Source organism: Helicoverpa armigera, chromosome 1 (assembly GCF_030705265.1).
Source record: "Helicoverpa armigera isolate CAAS_96S chromosome 1, ASM3070526v1, whole genome shotgun sequence".
NCBI lineage: Eukaryota > Metazoa > Arthropoda > Insecta > Lepidoptera > Noctuidae > Helicoverpa > Helicoverpa armigera.
The window spans coordinates 18,014,547-18,030,381 of NC_087120.1; the positions used below are offsets into that span (position 1 = coordinate 18,014,547).

At 36.8% G+C, this 15,835-nt stretch overlaps 3 protein-coding genes across 4 annotated transcripts; 2 read left to right on the forward strand and 1 right to left on the reverse strand.

Annotated features, from left to right (window-relative positions):
- Positions 1-331: 331 nt before the first annotated feature.
- LOC126057016 (uncharacterized) lies at positions 332-3,241 on the forward strand. Its single transcript, XM_064036615.1, has 2 exons — positions 332-470; positions 693-3,241. Exon 2 carries the CDS (start codon positions 1,028-1,030, stop codon positions 2,312-2,314), a length of 1,287 nt encoding a protein of 428 aa, XP_063892685.1. The 5' UTR covers positions 332-470; positions 693-1,027; the 3' UTR covers positions 2,315-3,241.
- Positions 3,242-7,031: 3,790 nt separating this feature from the next.
- LOC110372454 (uncharacterized) lies at positions 7,032-11,085 on the reverse strand. Of its 2 annotated transcripts, none has more exons than XM_064036625.1 (5): positions 10,935-11,085; positions 10,272-10,320; positions 8,870-8,995; positions 8,383-8,537; positions 7,032-7,983 (listed from the first exon to the last, which is right to left on the reverse strand). In XM_064036625.1, exons 3-5 carry the CDS (start codon positions 8,989-8,991, stop codon positions 7,847-7,849), a joined length of 414 nt encoding a protein of 137 aa, XP_063892695.1. In that variant the 5' UTR covers positions 8,992-8,995; positions 10,272-10,320; positions 10,935-11,085; the 3' UTR covers positions 7,032-7,846. The 2 variants fall into 2 exon arrangements, with proteins under 2 accessions (XP_063892695.1, XP_063892691.1); XM_064036621.1 differs by lacking the exon at positions 10,935-11,085 and adding an exon at positions 10,787-10,923.
- Positions 11,086-12,702: 1,617 nt separating this feature from the next.
- Positions 12,703-15,388, forward strand: LOC135117399 (protein SERAC1-like). Its single transcript, XM_064036618.1, has one exon. It carries the CDS (start codon positions 12,875-12,877, stop codon positions 15,131-15,133), a length of 2,259 nt encoding a protein of 752 aa, XP_063892688.1. The 5' UTR covers positions 12,703-12,874; the 3' UTR covers positions 15,134-15,388.
- The last annotated feature ends 447 nt before the right edge of the window (positions 15,389-15,835 follow it).

Below are 15,835 nucleotides of genomic sequence, written 5' to 3' on the forward strand. Positions count from 1 at the left end.
TTCTAAATCCGAACTGATGGCTGGGTAGCTGGTCCCTAGACTCGACAAGCCACTCGAGCCTATTTTAATTAAATGTTCGAGAAGCCATAAGTCCATAAGACCGACGATAAAGCAATAGGCCTAAGGCCATTCGGATCATCCCCGCATTCTTGCCGGGTTTCAAAAGAGGGATGATAATTTGTTGCTTCCATTGCTCAGGAACCTACCTAGAATTAAAACAATAATTTAAAATGTCCAGCCAGACAGTACTTTTTGACCTTTGTACATGGAGCATCCAATGGGAGCATCTTATTTTTGACTGTCAAAACTTTTTACTTGACAGATTAGTGTTGGCTAGTGAACTATGTGAAGTGAAAATTAAGTGTGATTCTTTATCCCGCCCGTCACCACTTGAACAGTTATTAAAAGACAAGAACACTTACAAACCTATCTATAAATACATTAAAAATACTATTAAAACAATTTAAAAGGTGACCCAAGGGCTGGTTTTTATTTTGGCCAAAAAGTAAGCATTGCCATCCAACGTGGCAATGCTGCCAGCCTCTTGGGTACACTCCCGGTGGGCAGCGATGAGGAGTTTTTTGATGCAATTTTTTAAATATTTTTATTTATAGTAAGTGTATATATTAGGTAATAAGTTAGTTGTATGTTGTATATATATTTATTATTAAGTTATTGTAAAAATTTAAAAGTGTAGTGAAGTGATAAAGTTTCAATGTAATAAAATATGACTTGTCTTAAAGGTCTTAGTTACCAGGTCATTAAATTAAAAAAAAATACGACAGGAAACTGACTGTCCCCTCATCCCCTGTTCCTGTGTTCCTGAAATCTGCTGAAATCCATGAAAATTCTAGTCGTCGTGTGGCTGTGTGGTGGTTTTAGTTTTTAAAATAGTGTGCTATGTAACTAATGAACAATCAGTGATTTAACGAAGTTATTTTGTGGTGCGGTGCATCACCATGAAGAATTAATAAAAATAAAATCACCTACCTTCATCACCTCTCGGTTACCTACCAGTAATATCAAAATGGCAGAGAACAAGGATGAGACAGCTGCCGGCCTCATGAACTATTTTCCAAATGAAATCTTAGAAAGCATTTTCGTGTACTTATCATCGCAGGACCTGGTTCGCTGCCGAACAGTATGCTCTAGATGGAGAGGGGTCGTTGACCATCTATGCACAGTATCCACCAACCAGCACATCTGGCATAAGTGCTGTAAAGATAAATTCCCGAATGTTTATACGATCGCCCGTAAGAAGTCGAAGCGAGGACTGCATTGGTACAATTTGTACCGATCTCTGATGCTGTGGAAGCAATTACAATATGCTTCAGAAGAACGAGACGAGTTTGCAACTGCAACATTCTCTGCTCAAGAGATTCGCAACTTCGAACTACTAGGGGACGGCATCCTGGGGGTTCTCAAAAAAGGATCTATTGTCTATTACGATATCGAAACTCTAGCGTTATCACGCCATAAGCCCATCATTGGTGACTACTGCAAGTACACTGAAAACGAGAATGTAGTTGTAATATTAAGCTACGATCTACAATTGTTCATCATTCGAAAACGTAATACATTCAAGCATTTCCCCGAAGAAGTTCATACTACTTTTGAAAGTATAAAGTTGTTTGTTCTAGTTGCGCATGAATTGTTCTTCGTAAATGTTAATGATGAAATATTCCGTTGTGACTTGCGCTGCATAGAGTTAACAGCAGATTTTTTGGTACAAACAGACAAAGCATACGATGGAATCTTGTCAATTGGTTACAGCCATGGAAATCTCAACATTCTTACTTTCCAACGCAACATATATATTGTTTTGAGGGAAGATCTATTATTGCAATGTACTCTTGATACTACCTCCAATTTACTTCACGAACTGCATTACTATAATTTTTTGGAACATCTGGATTGGCGAATATACTTTCAATGGATGTATACGATGAACCATGTAGTTCCTGATGGTCCCTTAAGAGATATTGTTTTTATCAGATCATATGGCGATGTCTATTTTGTTGGTTGCAACTGGGGAATATTACGCATATACTATGCTCCGTATAATAAGGGCCAAATGGACCTTTTCAACAAAAAGCCAATAAAACAGTACAACTTCATGGAGAGATCACTGTGTCCAGTTCTGTGCACTTGCCCCGTCCTACAAGTTGATGTCGTAGAAGGCAATGATATGCATATGGTTATTGTTGCTATGCCCAGCAAGATTGTAGTGCTTAAATTTATGCACACTTTTGAGACTGAACATTGCATATCTGAAGAAATACCTCCACAGTCACTGGAAGCTTCTTCAAACTAAATGCTATAATCATTGCATTGCAGATTATTTGCATGAGCAGTCTAGCTCAACTATACATTTCATATTCATAAACACAAATTTACAAAAAAATCTTTTCTCATGCATTATAATGATTATGTAGGAAGTGAATATTATAGATTTCATAAGTGTCCTCTGTATGTTTATTGTAAAACATATTCAGTATTATTGTAATAGCAGCCTAATGATTACATATTTAAGTAGTTTTGTGCAATAATTGCAAGATATTTACTTAAGCATAAATTTTAATGTTTGTGAATTGGAGACAAAAGACTTGTAGTAGGGCAGTTATAACTGCTGGTTGGTGTTACTCTATGTCTATATACTTAGGTGTAAGAATTCAGGATAAAACATAAAATGTGTCACTTTTTACTTCAGAAATATTTAGTTTGAGATTTATTCTATATTATCTGAAATTATAATATTTGGTTTATGAAAAAAATTAGATAGGTTGACCAATTAGGTAAACAATCAAATTTGGAGGATTTAAAAATTATTCTGAGCTTTAAATGCCATAATATGGCCCTTTTATCAATTAGTAGGTAATATCAAATAACTGGTAGGTACGTAAGATTAAAAAGATTGGTCTGTGGAATTATATGAAAGAGTGCCGTGGCTTAAGAAGGAACATGATGTGATTATTAAGAGTCTGACACTCCGTCATGCTGCACACAGCAGGAGGGGTCATTAGAAAAATTCACTGGTTTATAAATATTAAATTAATTTAATTAAATTCAATTTAATTAAATCAGCTTTTCCTTTATCATTTGTATGCAATATTTTATAATAGGTAGAAAAACAATATATTTACCAGCTTGCCTTAATTGGCTGTCTGGAGCAGACTTTGCTTGACTTGCCTTAATTGGCCGGTCACGAAGTGATTCTTTAAAATTTAGAACTATACTGTGCGCAACCAACAGTTTTTAATTATTATACCCTGCATGTCCAAAAGAGACAACTTTACTGATCTAAGTGTGTAGAAATGCTGTTTAAACAGTTGTGATGGCTGGAAGGTTGTATCAATTACCTTTCAGTCAAATAATTAAAAGAATAGTGGGTGGTTCATTGATGTATTTCACATACAGTAGTTATGTAAGTCTAGACTGTAGAGGCTGTTAGCTCCATTCCATGTAATAAAGGATGGGGCGCAGTACCTTACGATCTCAATTACGAGTTTAACCCATGTCCATTTACCTATCTCCTAGTTATAATTTATTTAATTTAAGTAAGTATTTAAGTAAGTATTTAATTTAAGTAATTTAAGTAAGTATACAATATTTGGAGCTATTTTATTGCATGTTAATAAATACAAATCTTTCTGCTTGCCTTAAGAAAAAGTCTGTGATTTTTTAGATGTTAAGAGTTGTTTTACATATTACGTGTAGATGTTGTTGAGTTGTTTTTTTTCATAAAATTATTTACTTTGTACAGAAATTATGTATTAGTAGTTTTCAAGGTTTTGGCCTGTCATTATGTACCGCAAATATTTCGAACCTCTTTGTAACAGCATAACATTTTGTTTTGCATCTCTAGAATGTAATTTATGGTAATTAGGGAGCAAACCTAAATTTTGTGGATCTGATTTGAGTTTTCCAATTAAATGTCTAATTAAAATTATTTGTTTTATTGCACCTTATTAAATTTTCCACAGTAATGTAAAAGGTATGGCAAAAATTATCATCTCCCGAGCAGTTGGGAGTCTGCTTCCAGTCTATCCGGATGGAGCTGAGTACCAGTGTTTTACAAGGAGTGACTACCTACCCGATCACTTCAACCCACTACCCGGGCAACTCAAAACCGTTTGGTAAGATTGGTCTCAGACTTGCTGGCTTGGGATTTTAAATGGAAGAAATTGTCTATCTGGTAGGAAGTTTTCCCATGCTTAGAAATCCTGATCTCCATTATGACAGGAAGGTTTTAAGAGATAGGTAAACCAGGACACTATGTATGAGATTAAGAGCTCTGCCTTAACATCACCGGCTACGTATCCAAGCAGTTAATACTTATTGAAATCTATGGTACCTAACTCACTTGGCGACGGTTTGGCAAGGCAACGTCACCAAATTAGAAGCTTGGCCACGAGCTACAGTTCTATACGTGGTTTGGCTTCCGGATAGATACTCTGGCAGCTTGGCGTAGCCTAGCCACTAATGCCATAATGTAAGTACACTGTAAAGTGCACCTCGCTCACTCAGGCGCCAGTGTGGTCGCCAGTCAGCGTGCGATTTCTTCAGCGACGACGTAAACGAACTGACTGCCGCTATGGCAACTCGACTTGGCGACCTTCGGATGCCAGACGCAACCAGACCTGCGCCAGTGGCGACGTCGCCATGGCGTCTTAATGAGGCAGAGCTCTAAAAAATTTAAATCAGATGAAGAATGTAATGACGTGTTGACATACGGTAGGTAAGTTTATTTCGCTGAGAGTTTGTTAGGTTAGGCACAGGTTTGATATCCAAAGATGAGCACTCGTAAGTATTACACTCGAATTAAATGGTTTTAACCCTTTAACCGCTTGTGTCTCATTGTTGAGTTCTGTTTTTTTTTCTATTATTTACAATTACTTCAAATTTTTTCATTTAATTATGTTTCATGTGTTTCATAGATCTGAGCATTGAAAAGATCATTAATGTGACTTATTATATATGTGTAATCCAAAAACATTTAATGTGACTTATAGCTAGGTATAAATTACGCAGGAAAATGAAAATAAGTTTTATTTATATCACATTTATTTGGGAACAAATATAATGACCACCATAAAATGCTTTGATACCCTTAGTTTTGTAACCAGAAATATCTACTGAACACCAGAAAAATAAAGTCTAAAAATGTAATAGTACCAGCTATTTTAGTCACGACTTCACTTTAAATTGTATTCGACCACCAAATTTAGTAAATGATCACCAACTCTTGACGACCAAATTAATGTATTATGTATTATTTTTGCTTAAATAAGTCACTGTGATTGCCATAAAATGTAGGCTTATTACCAAATAAAGTAGTATGATGCCATATTAAGTTATGTGTCCGGCTTGCAATGCATGCGTGAGTGTCAGTATGACGAGTGACAGGGGAAAATGGAAGAAAATGACATATTGCACCGACCCCAAGTAAAATTGGGAACAGGGCAGGAGAAAGAAGAAGAATGTGTTTCTCAATACACTCCCTCGATAACACACTCTTATCGCACTGTTTAGTTAGAGGCATGCAATAGACAATTTTCCACCCTAGTGCAGGAAAAGGGTCCCCATAATCTTATTACATTTATTGTATCATTGGCCGAACTTATATAATCTACATTAAAATGGTGGTTTAATTTTGGTGATCATTTACTATTTTTGGCTTACGCATGATTTATTTTGGAGTAATTTCACTTAAATAGGATAGCAAAGTGTTAAAACTTTGGTTATAGTTTTACATTAAAATGCGAGTTTCATTTTGGTGATCATTTACTATTTTTGTCTGCCATTTGTTACTATATCTGATGATCAGTTAAACATAAGCCCATTTATTTACCTAATCATTTTAAGGTTACCAGATAATTACAAAGTAAGGGTATGTAAGTAAGAAGTGATACTATGGAGTTTCTAATATATTAAATTTCCTCTGTATAACTGATTTTTAACAACGATTTATCATGTTATTGTATCAGCAATTAATATATTTGATTGGAATATAATCAAATGCCGGTGGAAAGTTGTGAGTTTAATTATATAAATACACGAGAGGAAATAATTGACGATAACGTCTGGCTTACTAACTAGACACCTATATAGTATATATTAAAGTATTTTTCTACTTAAACAGATAAACCTTGGTTTATACCTGACGGTAAATGCGTCGAGCGTCATCGGGAAATCGTTGATTAATGATCGAATGCAGTGGCGGATTTACCAATAGGCCAAGTAGGCCAGTGCCTAGAGCGGCAGATTTAGAGGGGCGGCAAATTTAGCAATTTTTTTTACAGGTTTTTTTATAATTGAGTATATGAGTACACAATCCATATATAAATAGAAGATTAATAAACGCAAAATTAATAAACTGTAATATATACTTAGGTACCTACTTACGTGATCATGAATTTTAAAATATTCTAATAGCGTTTCAATAAAAATAAAATAAAAAATCCGCTCGCTTCGCTCGCGGTTTCGCGGCTTTTTTCATAATTCCTGGTTTGTTCTGCGCTCTTTCGAGTCCTCAATCTAACAAAAAGTTAAAGCACCGAAGTAGCAAAAACAACTGACGCTCTAAACTGACAATTTCTAAGCTGTTTATGAGAGTGGAGGACTTTTGTGTCCCAAAACTCGAAAAATTTCGCGCTCACTGCGCTCTCAGCTTTTCACTTTACACTGTTTTTTCAAACTTCTTTGAGTATTTTTGTGTTCCAAGACTCAATTTCTCGCTGCGCTCGCGCCTTTCACTTGACAGTGGCTATTTTCTGATTTCTTTAGGTATTATTGCGTCCCAAACATCAAAAATTTCACGCTCGCTACGCTCGCGGCTTCTTCTCTTAGCGGTCCCTTTTTTCCACTCTTGTTTGGATAGATATTTTTGTGTACCAAAACTATTAAAAAATTCGCGCTCGCTTCGCTCGCGACTTTTTCACTTTACGCCGGTTTTTTTTTACTCGTTTTGGTACAAAATTATTAAGTTTTGGAACAGAAAACTTTTTACATTTGTCGTTTTTTTTTGGGGGGGGGGGGCTGCACAATAGGTAGTCCGCCCCGGGTGCCACCCGATGCTACGTCGCCACTGCGTCATAGCACCCGAACGAATGAACCAATTTCAATTTAGTTTTTTTTTAGTGTTTGATGAAAATCGATTGAGCCGTTTAAAAGTTACGGAGGTTTTTACGCTTCAAAGTCACTGTCATATAAACTTGTTAACATTAAACTCTTCGGTACATAGAGGCTTGCAAAAATAATCTAGTAACTGACAAAAATATCATTAAGTTCACAATCATTAGAGGCGGCAAAAATTGAATGGCCTACTAGCGGCAAGTTTGTAAATCCGCCACTGATCGAATGCTTTATCGCATATTTGTGTGTTTTAACGCGACGCGAAGTTCCGTCAGATATGAACCTTCCCTTATCCTTATGTGGCTAAAGGCCGAAGAGTGGCTACACGTAGGTCTAGCCGGCTAAAGCTACGTGCAGCCGCACTCATGCGACTAGAGGTAGATGTATCCTATTTATCATAAAGGATACAACTAAATTTAGCTGCATTTCGGGCTTGCCGTAGCTAGGATTGCCACCCGTCCGTACCTACCCTACGTATAATATATAATAGATATAGTAATAGTATAAATATCCTCTCCTTTACTATTTTGTTTGGCAATTTATCCTCTTTATACATATCTAATTATAGAAAAATAATGGAATACGAAACACTTTCGTGCCAGCAAAAAACATCATGCATAGAGGAATTTTCTGCATTTTGAGAAAAAAAAACCATGTTCAAAAAAAAGGTGGCAGTCCTAGCTGTAGCAAATCAAAGCGTCAATTCCTAAATCTACTTAAACAAATCATATTCGCTTAGTTCATGTGGTTTGTGATCGGTGCCAAATCTTTCTATGCTGAGCATCACATCTGTTATCTCAAGCGTGCGAGGGTCCTTCACGAAGCTGATGAAGCCCTGCTCCTTTAATTCTGAAAAAAAAAGGAAATTGTTAGATAAGTATGCATTAAGTCAATAACAAACATGTTTAGAATAAATGTGATGTAAATATGTACTAATCTTTGTAGATTTTTAGGGTTTCCTAACCAAAAGCTTAAACTCTTAGAAAACTATCTTTCACCAGGCAATCACCACAAATTGTATCTCATGAACCCTGACAGCTAGGCAGTTGCAATTTACACATAACTGATTTATGACTGCATACAAGTACAAAGTCTAACCAAGGGGTATTGGGTTGCCTGGGTAACTGGGTTGAGGAGGACAGTCGCTTCTTGTAAATTGATACTCAGCTACATCCAGTTAGACTGGAAGCTGACCCCAACATAATTGGAAAAAGGCTTGGAAAAAGAAGCATACAAGTAGATACTTACTGGCTAACGATGAGAAGCAAATAGCTGCAACCACGACTTCATAGCCGGGAATGACTGGACCTGCATCAGTAAGCGTCTTGACTGTCACTGGAGCTGGGTCGGACATCAGATGCTTCATGATTTTGTCCATTGTTCCCTGAGTGCCCCATTCTTTTCTGTCAAAAGAAAGTATTGAATTATTAGTGTGGAGAGGACTATTTCCCAAATATGGATAAAAAGTAGCCTACATGTTGATCTGATGTGACGCTACCTACATCACTGCAAGTGGTAAGTTTGAGCAGTTTATCATAAGTGCTTGTCAAGGCCTGTATGGAATAAAATGATTTGACTATGTTGTTTTTGTGTCAAAGAGTAAGAGGTTAAATAGGATATCTTAGTACATAGTAATATCATAAACGTGACATTTCATGCTAAAACTACTGAATGGATATTGAAGCAACAATTAGTTGGTGTTTTTGTTCTAGTGTTAGTGACCTCTGATACATACCGTATTTCTTTCATGCAGTCTATAAATGGCCTATAGGGTAACTTGCCGTCACCGGCGGTGGCAATCCCCAATGCATTCTTCATTGTTTCATTTGGATCTTGATGTTCAGGCATGACTTCCATATGACTGCAACAAATACATATAAATAGTAAATTTTAACGCTTTGAAAGCCCGCTGCTGACTGTAAATACCGACAGCACGTGTTGCAGTTGCAATACTGCTTTTGTATTTATTTATTTATTTAAAAAAGTACTGCCACATCACAAACATTAATTTAACATTCGATAACTTAAACTACTTTTTAGTTTATGGCCTGATGCATGTCACAATAATGGAGTACATAACATTCGCAATTCATCAGCTCGAAGATGGAATACAATAATAAATTATAAAAATAAAATGGAGAATATCAAATTTAACAAATAATACAGTATAATTGTTTAAATATTAACATAAATGTCTAATCAATGTCAAGTCGCATCAGAGAAAAAATAAAGAAATACAAGTAAAATCAAGTCAGTATAAAATATATATATGTCAGTACAAATGAATAACTATTAGAATTAGTATTATTGTACTGATTGTCGGTTTTGCGCCTGATCTCTCTCCGTCCGTAACGGATTACCGTCCCATCGGACTATGAGGGTGAAGGAATAGTGAGTGCACCTGTGTTGTGCAGACACACGCTGTGCAACTTGTGCTCTATAATATATCCTGCGCAGTTTCTAATCACTACGTAGTATAAAACAAATTCGCTTTTTCTGCCCCTATGTCCCTTTGTCCACACAGTGATTAAAGAGGAAGGTTTATTTATATATAAAGATCTACATTGAATAATGTTATCCTGTGTGAAGCCGAGGTGGGTCACTAGTCTCCTTATATGAGTACAGCTGCTGTAGCCGATAATCGGCTAGGAGGACATCACGGCTTTCTATATATTAACACGAAATTGTTTTAGGATTGAAGCAGCATATGCAGTTGCCCTGAGATATCAATCGCTTTCATGAGGTTGCTGCATGTGTGGTTGGCAGTTGAATAGGGCAGATTTCTTACAAAACAAACTGTTATATTGTTTATTCGCACATTAAGAAGTACATAGCATTGTATAGAGAGCAATTGCTGAGCACACAGCAGTAGAATTTGCAGTAGCGAGGGAAATAGTTATTTGTAAATTCGCGTTTTATGATTTTATTCATATTTCTACTTGCACAGCACTAGATTATTACACTAATCTAAAGTAGTGAGGTTTGTAATGAAATTATGCTTTGCACATGTAAGTAATGGTGTAAATACAATAACAGTTTTATCGAGATACAAAAAAATGTGCTTTGCTATTGTAGGCCACGGCTTTCAATGTTTTTAAATGAGACATGAAAATGATCAAATATTTATATTTGCTTACCAATTAGATGTCTGATACGAAGATTCCTTGTTGACTCTGCAGACAGAACCTGTAATGAAGCATTGTTTTGCATTACAAAGTAGAAAACCACTGCAATACTAGATGCAGACTATTAAAACGATTTTCACTATAACTAATTGTCACATGGCTGATGTAACTGATAAGAAAATAGCATCATCATCAGCTTTTTAACGTCCGGAGTGCCTAGGTGAGGCCGCAAACGCACAGGCAGGTGGCTTGCTTATATGAATAGCCAGGATGAAAGCCGCTAGGCACTAGGCGCTAAGCAAGCCACCTGCCTGTGCGTTCGCGGCCTGAGAGATACAGTTGGACAATACCTAAATAAAACATAATATGCAAGATCATGGGTACAGTGAGCTACGGTACACGAAAAATTTCACCCAAAATCTAACAAGCATATGGACGCTTGAGGTAGGCTTAAACCACGAGGCTAGCACAATGTGAATCCCTATTATTAAATCTAGCGCAGAAAGCTGGCTGCTAATTATACTTACTAGACCTTTAGGTAAAGGATGGGTCCTCTAAGTTCAGTAGCGCAGTCCACTTTCGGATGACGACGATGAAAAGTGGGATGGCGTCTCGTAGACCTCACTTATATACTACTACTGTTCTGGAATATTCCAAAATAATATTTTGACTTACCTCCTTTAATTATTGATTTCAATCCCTGAATATCTGTGTACCCACAATTTTATTTTTATTTACGTCCGACCTGTGACTTTTGGCATTTAAGTATATTTTTTTAATCTTCGTAGGGTTTTGACATAGAGTACAAAGATTTTCACAGATATTCTCGCATTGAGTCTGAAACAAATATTTTATTTATTTAAATAAGTATTATGTACACTATATTTACAAACTTAAACTGCTTTACTAAAAATAAAATACTATATACAAAACACAAAAACATATATAAAAGAACATCGATTAGGCGTCAAGTCTGAAACCGTTTTCTATAAAAAACGAGGGTTTTCTAAAATGGCAATCCACGAGGTGGCAGCACCGAGTCGTCAGGTCCAGATAACTGTCAAAGTGCTTATCTTTACTATGAATATTGAACGATTTTAGTGTTTTTTTTATTTTATAATTAAAGCACTGCATTATTGTTTTACTATTGCGGTTGAGTAAATAAAAAAAACTAAATCATATTGTGTTAACAAATTTTTCAACAAGCTTTTCCTTAGTACCAGTGACTTTTGCACCCTCTCTCTTAGCTCAATTTTTAGTTCGGAAACCTTATTCTGACCGTAGTCCATAATAAAATCAATAACACTTCCAATATAACAGAATTTCAATAAACAATAAGTTCGGCACCTACAATTCCATACTATTTGACAGCTGTTTGGACCAGACGCATACGTGGCGCCACCCGGTGGCAGAAAAAATTTCAAAAACCCTCATTACACACAAATATACGTTTGCACAACGAAACTTTTCTCATTTGATGATCGAAAGACTTTGGAGGGAGGAACATAATTTTCAAAATAAAAGACCCTTTTTTAACCGACTGTTCAAAAAGGAGGTGGTTCTCGATTCGTTGGGATCTTTTTTTTTACTATTTTTTATGTATGTTCACCGATTACTCAAAGACGCCTGGATCGATTTGCAAAATTATTTTTTTGTTTGATAGATAGGGTATACCTCCCAGGTGGTCAAATAATCATTAGGTCAGGGTCTCGTGATTTAAACCCTGAGAAATCGAGGACAACTTTCGAAAATTATAGGCATGCATAGATTAAAAACTTTACAATCAGGGTGTATGTCTGATAACAGTATACATCAGTGAAGGTTTGGAGCTGACCTTGTGATGGAGATAAGAGAAGGTCGAGGTACATATTAACTACCTTGTGCTTGGGCTTATATTATTCGTAGTGATGAGAACTTTGCACTAATGGGGATAGTGACAACTATGCTTGTCACTGAAAAGCTAAAAATAACCGATTACCAAAAACACTGAAAAGCATAAAAAAACTTTTCCTATCTTAGGTGCCTAGTTTTAGGTACTATTTATGCGGTCAATATTATAATACTAGCACCTTTTGACCTACCTATGTACACAGATGAAAGAGCTTTGACTTCGACTTTGATCGGCCTAGAAGTCGGTGTCTAGTGGATGATGATGATAATATATGTAGGATAGACGTATACTCTACGGCAACGCCGACCTATATGTTTATTTCACCACCGGTTTTATTTTTTTGTAAAAAGTTTTGTTTTTTACATGCCTTTTGCTGTATTAGTTCTGCACATAAGATGAGTGGCGTGCACTTGGAGAGGCCTATGTCCAACAGTGTACTGCGATCATCGAGATAGGAATTACTGCGATAGGCTGATGATGATGATGATGATTGCTGTATTATCTTCACAATATTTTTTATCTATATAATCCAAATGCCATTGGAGCACTTCCTGTCAGGTCTGTCAATTGTCAAAAAAAAAATACAAATACGATCACAACGTTTTCCGACTAAGTTTAATTTTCTGCAATATTTCTACCATTGGCGCAGTAACCTGTCTTTGTATAGGTTTACTAGCCAGTGGTTAGCAATGAATCATAAAAATCTTTTGTATGCTCTAAAACCATGAGTATTCAAGATATAATTAAGTCCTCTTTAAAATATTTAAAAATAGTGGCAGCAACAGGTAGTGGCAGTTTCTTGATGTATTACCATTTTGGTCAAACATGCAAATCTATAGACAGAATAGTGAATCCCAGAATAATAGAGAGGGAGAAGAAGCGCGTGGCTGAGTATATCTACGTTGATGACCCCTCGTATAATCGGATATTCCAGGTGGAGCATGACAAACCTACGAGGCAGTCGGTGGGCTTAGCCCGAATTTGGAAAAGTTTAAAGCATTCTCTAGCGTGGAGACTGCTGTGGTTGTGCCGTCATGGCAATAAAGATCAGCGGAACGTAGCCCTGGATCAACTAGCTGCTTTCAAAAATAACAAGATTTGGGACTGCTGCAAACTTGCTCAAGCCATAGATGAGAAAACAGCGGTGTTACTCGCTCGGACCCGCGGCGCCGACCTCCGCTACTTCCTACCACCTCCAATTCATGTTCGACGGGCAGCATTGTCGTGTGAACTTCTTTCATTCAAATTTCGGGACCTTATATTGGCTGTTCAAAATATACATCCTCACTGTTGCATCCAACATTTTCTGTCCAAGTACTTTGCAAATGTACAGGAAGCAGCCATGGAGTCAGACAGCATACCCTCGAAGCCAGACAATGTGAGCGAGAGAGACCTGTGCATACTGTGTATGGATGCTCTATACCACCATGTTAGTCTTTTCAACGTTAAGGATTATGACAATGATTTATCTATCAAAACATTGATCAATATGGGGTTGCTGTCTATACTAGCTGAGGCAATGTTAAGAAATCGTTATGACATAGAATGTGACTTGGCTGTTGTTAAAATTCTCACAGTTTTAAGTGTACATGTAAATTTATTAACAGAATTTTTTCGAAATGGTCTCATTGGTGAACTGTCTCGACTAATACGGTCCAAAGATATTCGTCTGTCTAGTTCTGCGGCAGTATGTCTTGCAAATTTATCTGGTGAATATTTGTACCGACCCGGTCTATTTCTATTACATCCACTGTACAGAACCACGGCTCCTACTTCTTGTGATACCTTGCTGGTACACGGACTACGAGGGGGAGTGTTTGTCACATGGAGGCAGAGAGACAGAAAATGTGCTGAGCCTATTGGAATCATAGAAGTTACTGTCTCTGATTTTGACTGTGAAGTGTGTGAAACCATGGTAACACCTGAAAAAAAGTATGTAGACCCTGAAATGCAGCAAGTCATGGAAGACTTAATAGAATTAGGAGATGAGGCATTGTTATCAGAGTTAGAAGTGGTTCTTCATGATATTCCTATTGAAGCTATGAGAGACCCAACATCATCCAACTCATTTACTGCAACACAAAAACGTATTGCATTAAATCAAGAAGAAGAAGATAAATGCAATTACACAGTGTGCTGGCCTAAAGACTGGCTGCCGAAAGACGTCAACAACTTGAGGATACTTGGTGTCAACTACTGGAGCTCGTTATCAGAATGGCTTGAGCGCTGCCCATTGCAAACAGCAGACATTGCAACTCGAGCATCTGAAATGGTTCCGGCCCTTATAGATGCCCGTGTTGGTGATAAAAACACGCCAGTCGTGTGGCTGGCTCATTCTATGGGTGGCTTGATCGTCAAACAAGCGCTGGTGGAAGCATCACAAAGTGATCAGCAAACGCTTAAGAAAATAGCTGACAACACCAAAGCAGTTTTGTTTTTCAGCACACCTCACAAGGGAAGTTCAGTGGCTACCATGCCTCGCGCCGCAGCTGCGGTTCTGTGGCCTTCTAATGATGTAAGGCAGTTACAGCAAGACTCACCTGTCTTATTAAACCTACATAAGGCATTTATAGAGTTTGCTGATGCCTATGGGTGGGAAACCATAAGTTTTGCAGAAACAATGCCAACTCTAGTCACAGCATTTAAAGTTCCTGTCCATTTTGTAGAATCATTCTCTGCCGACTTAGGTCGTGGACAATTTTACCAACTACCTCTAGATCACCTGTCTATATGCAAACCAGCAACCAGACAGTCGATATTGTATACTACAGTATTGGATGTATTGCAGAGAGTGTCCATAAAGCAGGTGGAGATGCCGTATACAAATACTTTTATACAATGGATCGTAGACATGTTCTGGTGGCTCTTGTTCTCAAAAGCCAAAAAAGTTTTAGAAACTTTAGACGAAAATCAAAGAAATGAACGTCTACGTTGGACAGAACGAATACTGTTGAGTACATTCACTGACGATTTTACCGAATGAATGCCGTTTACCTGCTACAATTTATCGTATTTAGATTTTTTTATTATTTAGCTTTGTTTGGAACTTATATTTTTGGAGCATTAATTTATTATTTTTGAATTAGCGTTTGTTAAATCACGTTTGATGTTTAGTCAAATTTCCTGTAGTGTATTAAGATTTTTGTTATATATAAGATCCAGTCCAGTGCTAAACAATTTGTTATTACTAAAACAGTATTTCTATTATAAGAGGGAAAAGCATTGCAAATACCTTTGTTTTTAAGGATTACCTTATAATAGTATTATTTTGTAATAAATGTTGTTTTATTTTGTAGAATTAGTGCCAACCAGATATTAACATTAGAACATTATCTCCTGCTAATATTACTAATCCAAAAGTTTTGTAAGGAAATGGGATTTTTAGAGGGGTTTTTCGAGCATTTTTTCTCCCTACAAAAAAACGTCACCTAACTGACCTTATTAATTATCCATCTAAACATTATGAAGTCTCTTTACTACTCCGTGGTATAAAAGTGCTCTCGCTCTAGAGTTCATGTATCCGCCCCAAGGTGGCAGCTACTACAGACTTCCTTCTTTTCTTCTGGGCAAAGTTGGCATAGCTTAGCCCATTCTATACGTGATTGAGTTTTTCTTAAAGTAATCATTTACTCGTAGCACAGAAGACGTCATAAGCCGGGGTGCTTGGAGAACGCCAACCGAAAGA

Coding starts and splice junctions, on each gene's coding strand:
- LOC126057016 (XM_064036615.1), top strand. CDS start 1,028: ATGGCAGAGAACAAGGATGAGACAGCTGCCGGCCTCATGAACTATTTT.
- LOC110372454 (XM_064036625.1), bottom strand. CDS start 8,991: ATGGAAGTCATGCCTGAACATCAAGATCCAAATGAAACAATGAAGAAT. Junction 8,538..8,869: donor GACTGCATGAAAGAAATACG/GTATGTATCAGA, acceptor TTCTTTTGACAG/AAAAGAATGGGGCACTCAGG. Junction 7,984..8,382: donor TTGCTTCTCATCGTTAGCCA/GTAAGTATCTAC, acceptor TTTTTTTTTCAG/AATTAAAGGAGCAGGGCTTC.
- LOC135117399 (XM_064036618.1), top strand. CDS start 12,875: ATGAGTATTCAAGATATAATTAAGTCCTCTTTAAAATATTTAAAAATA.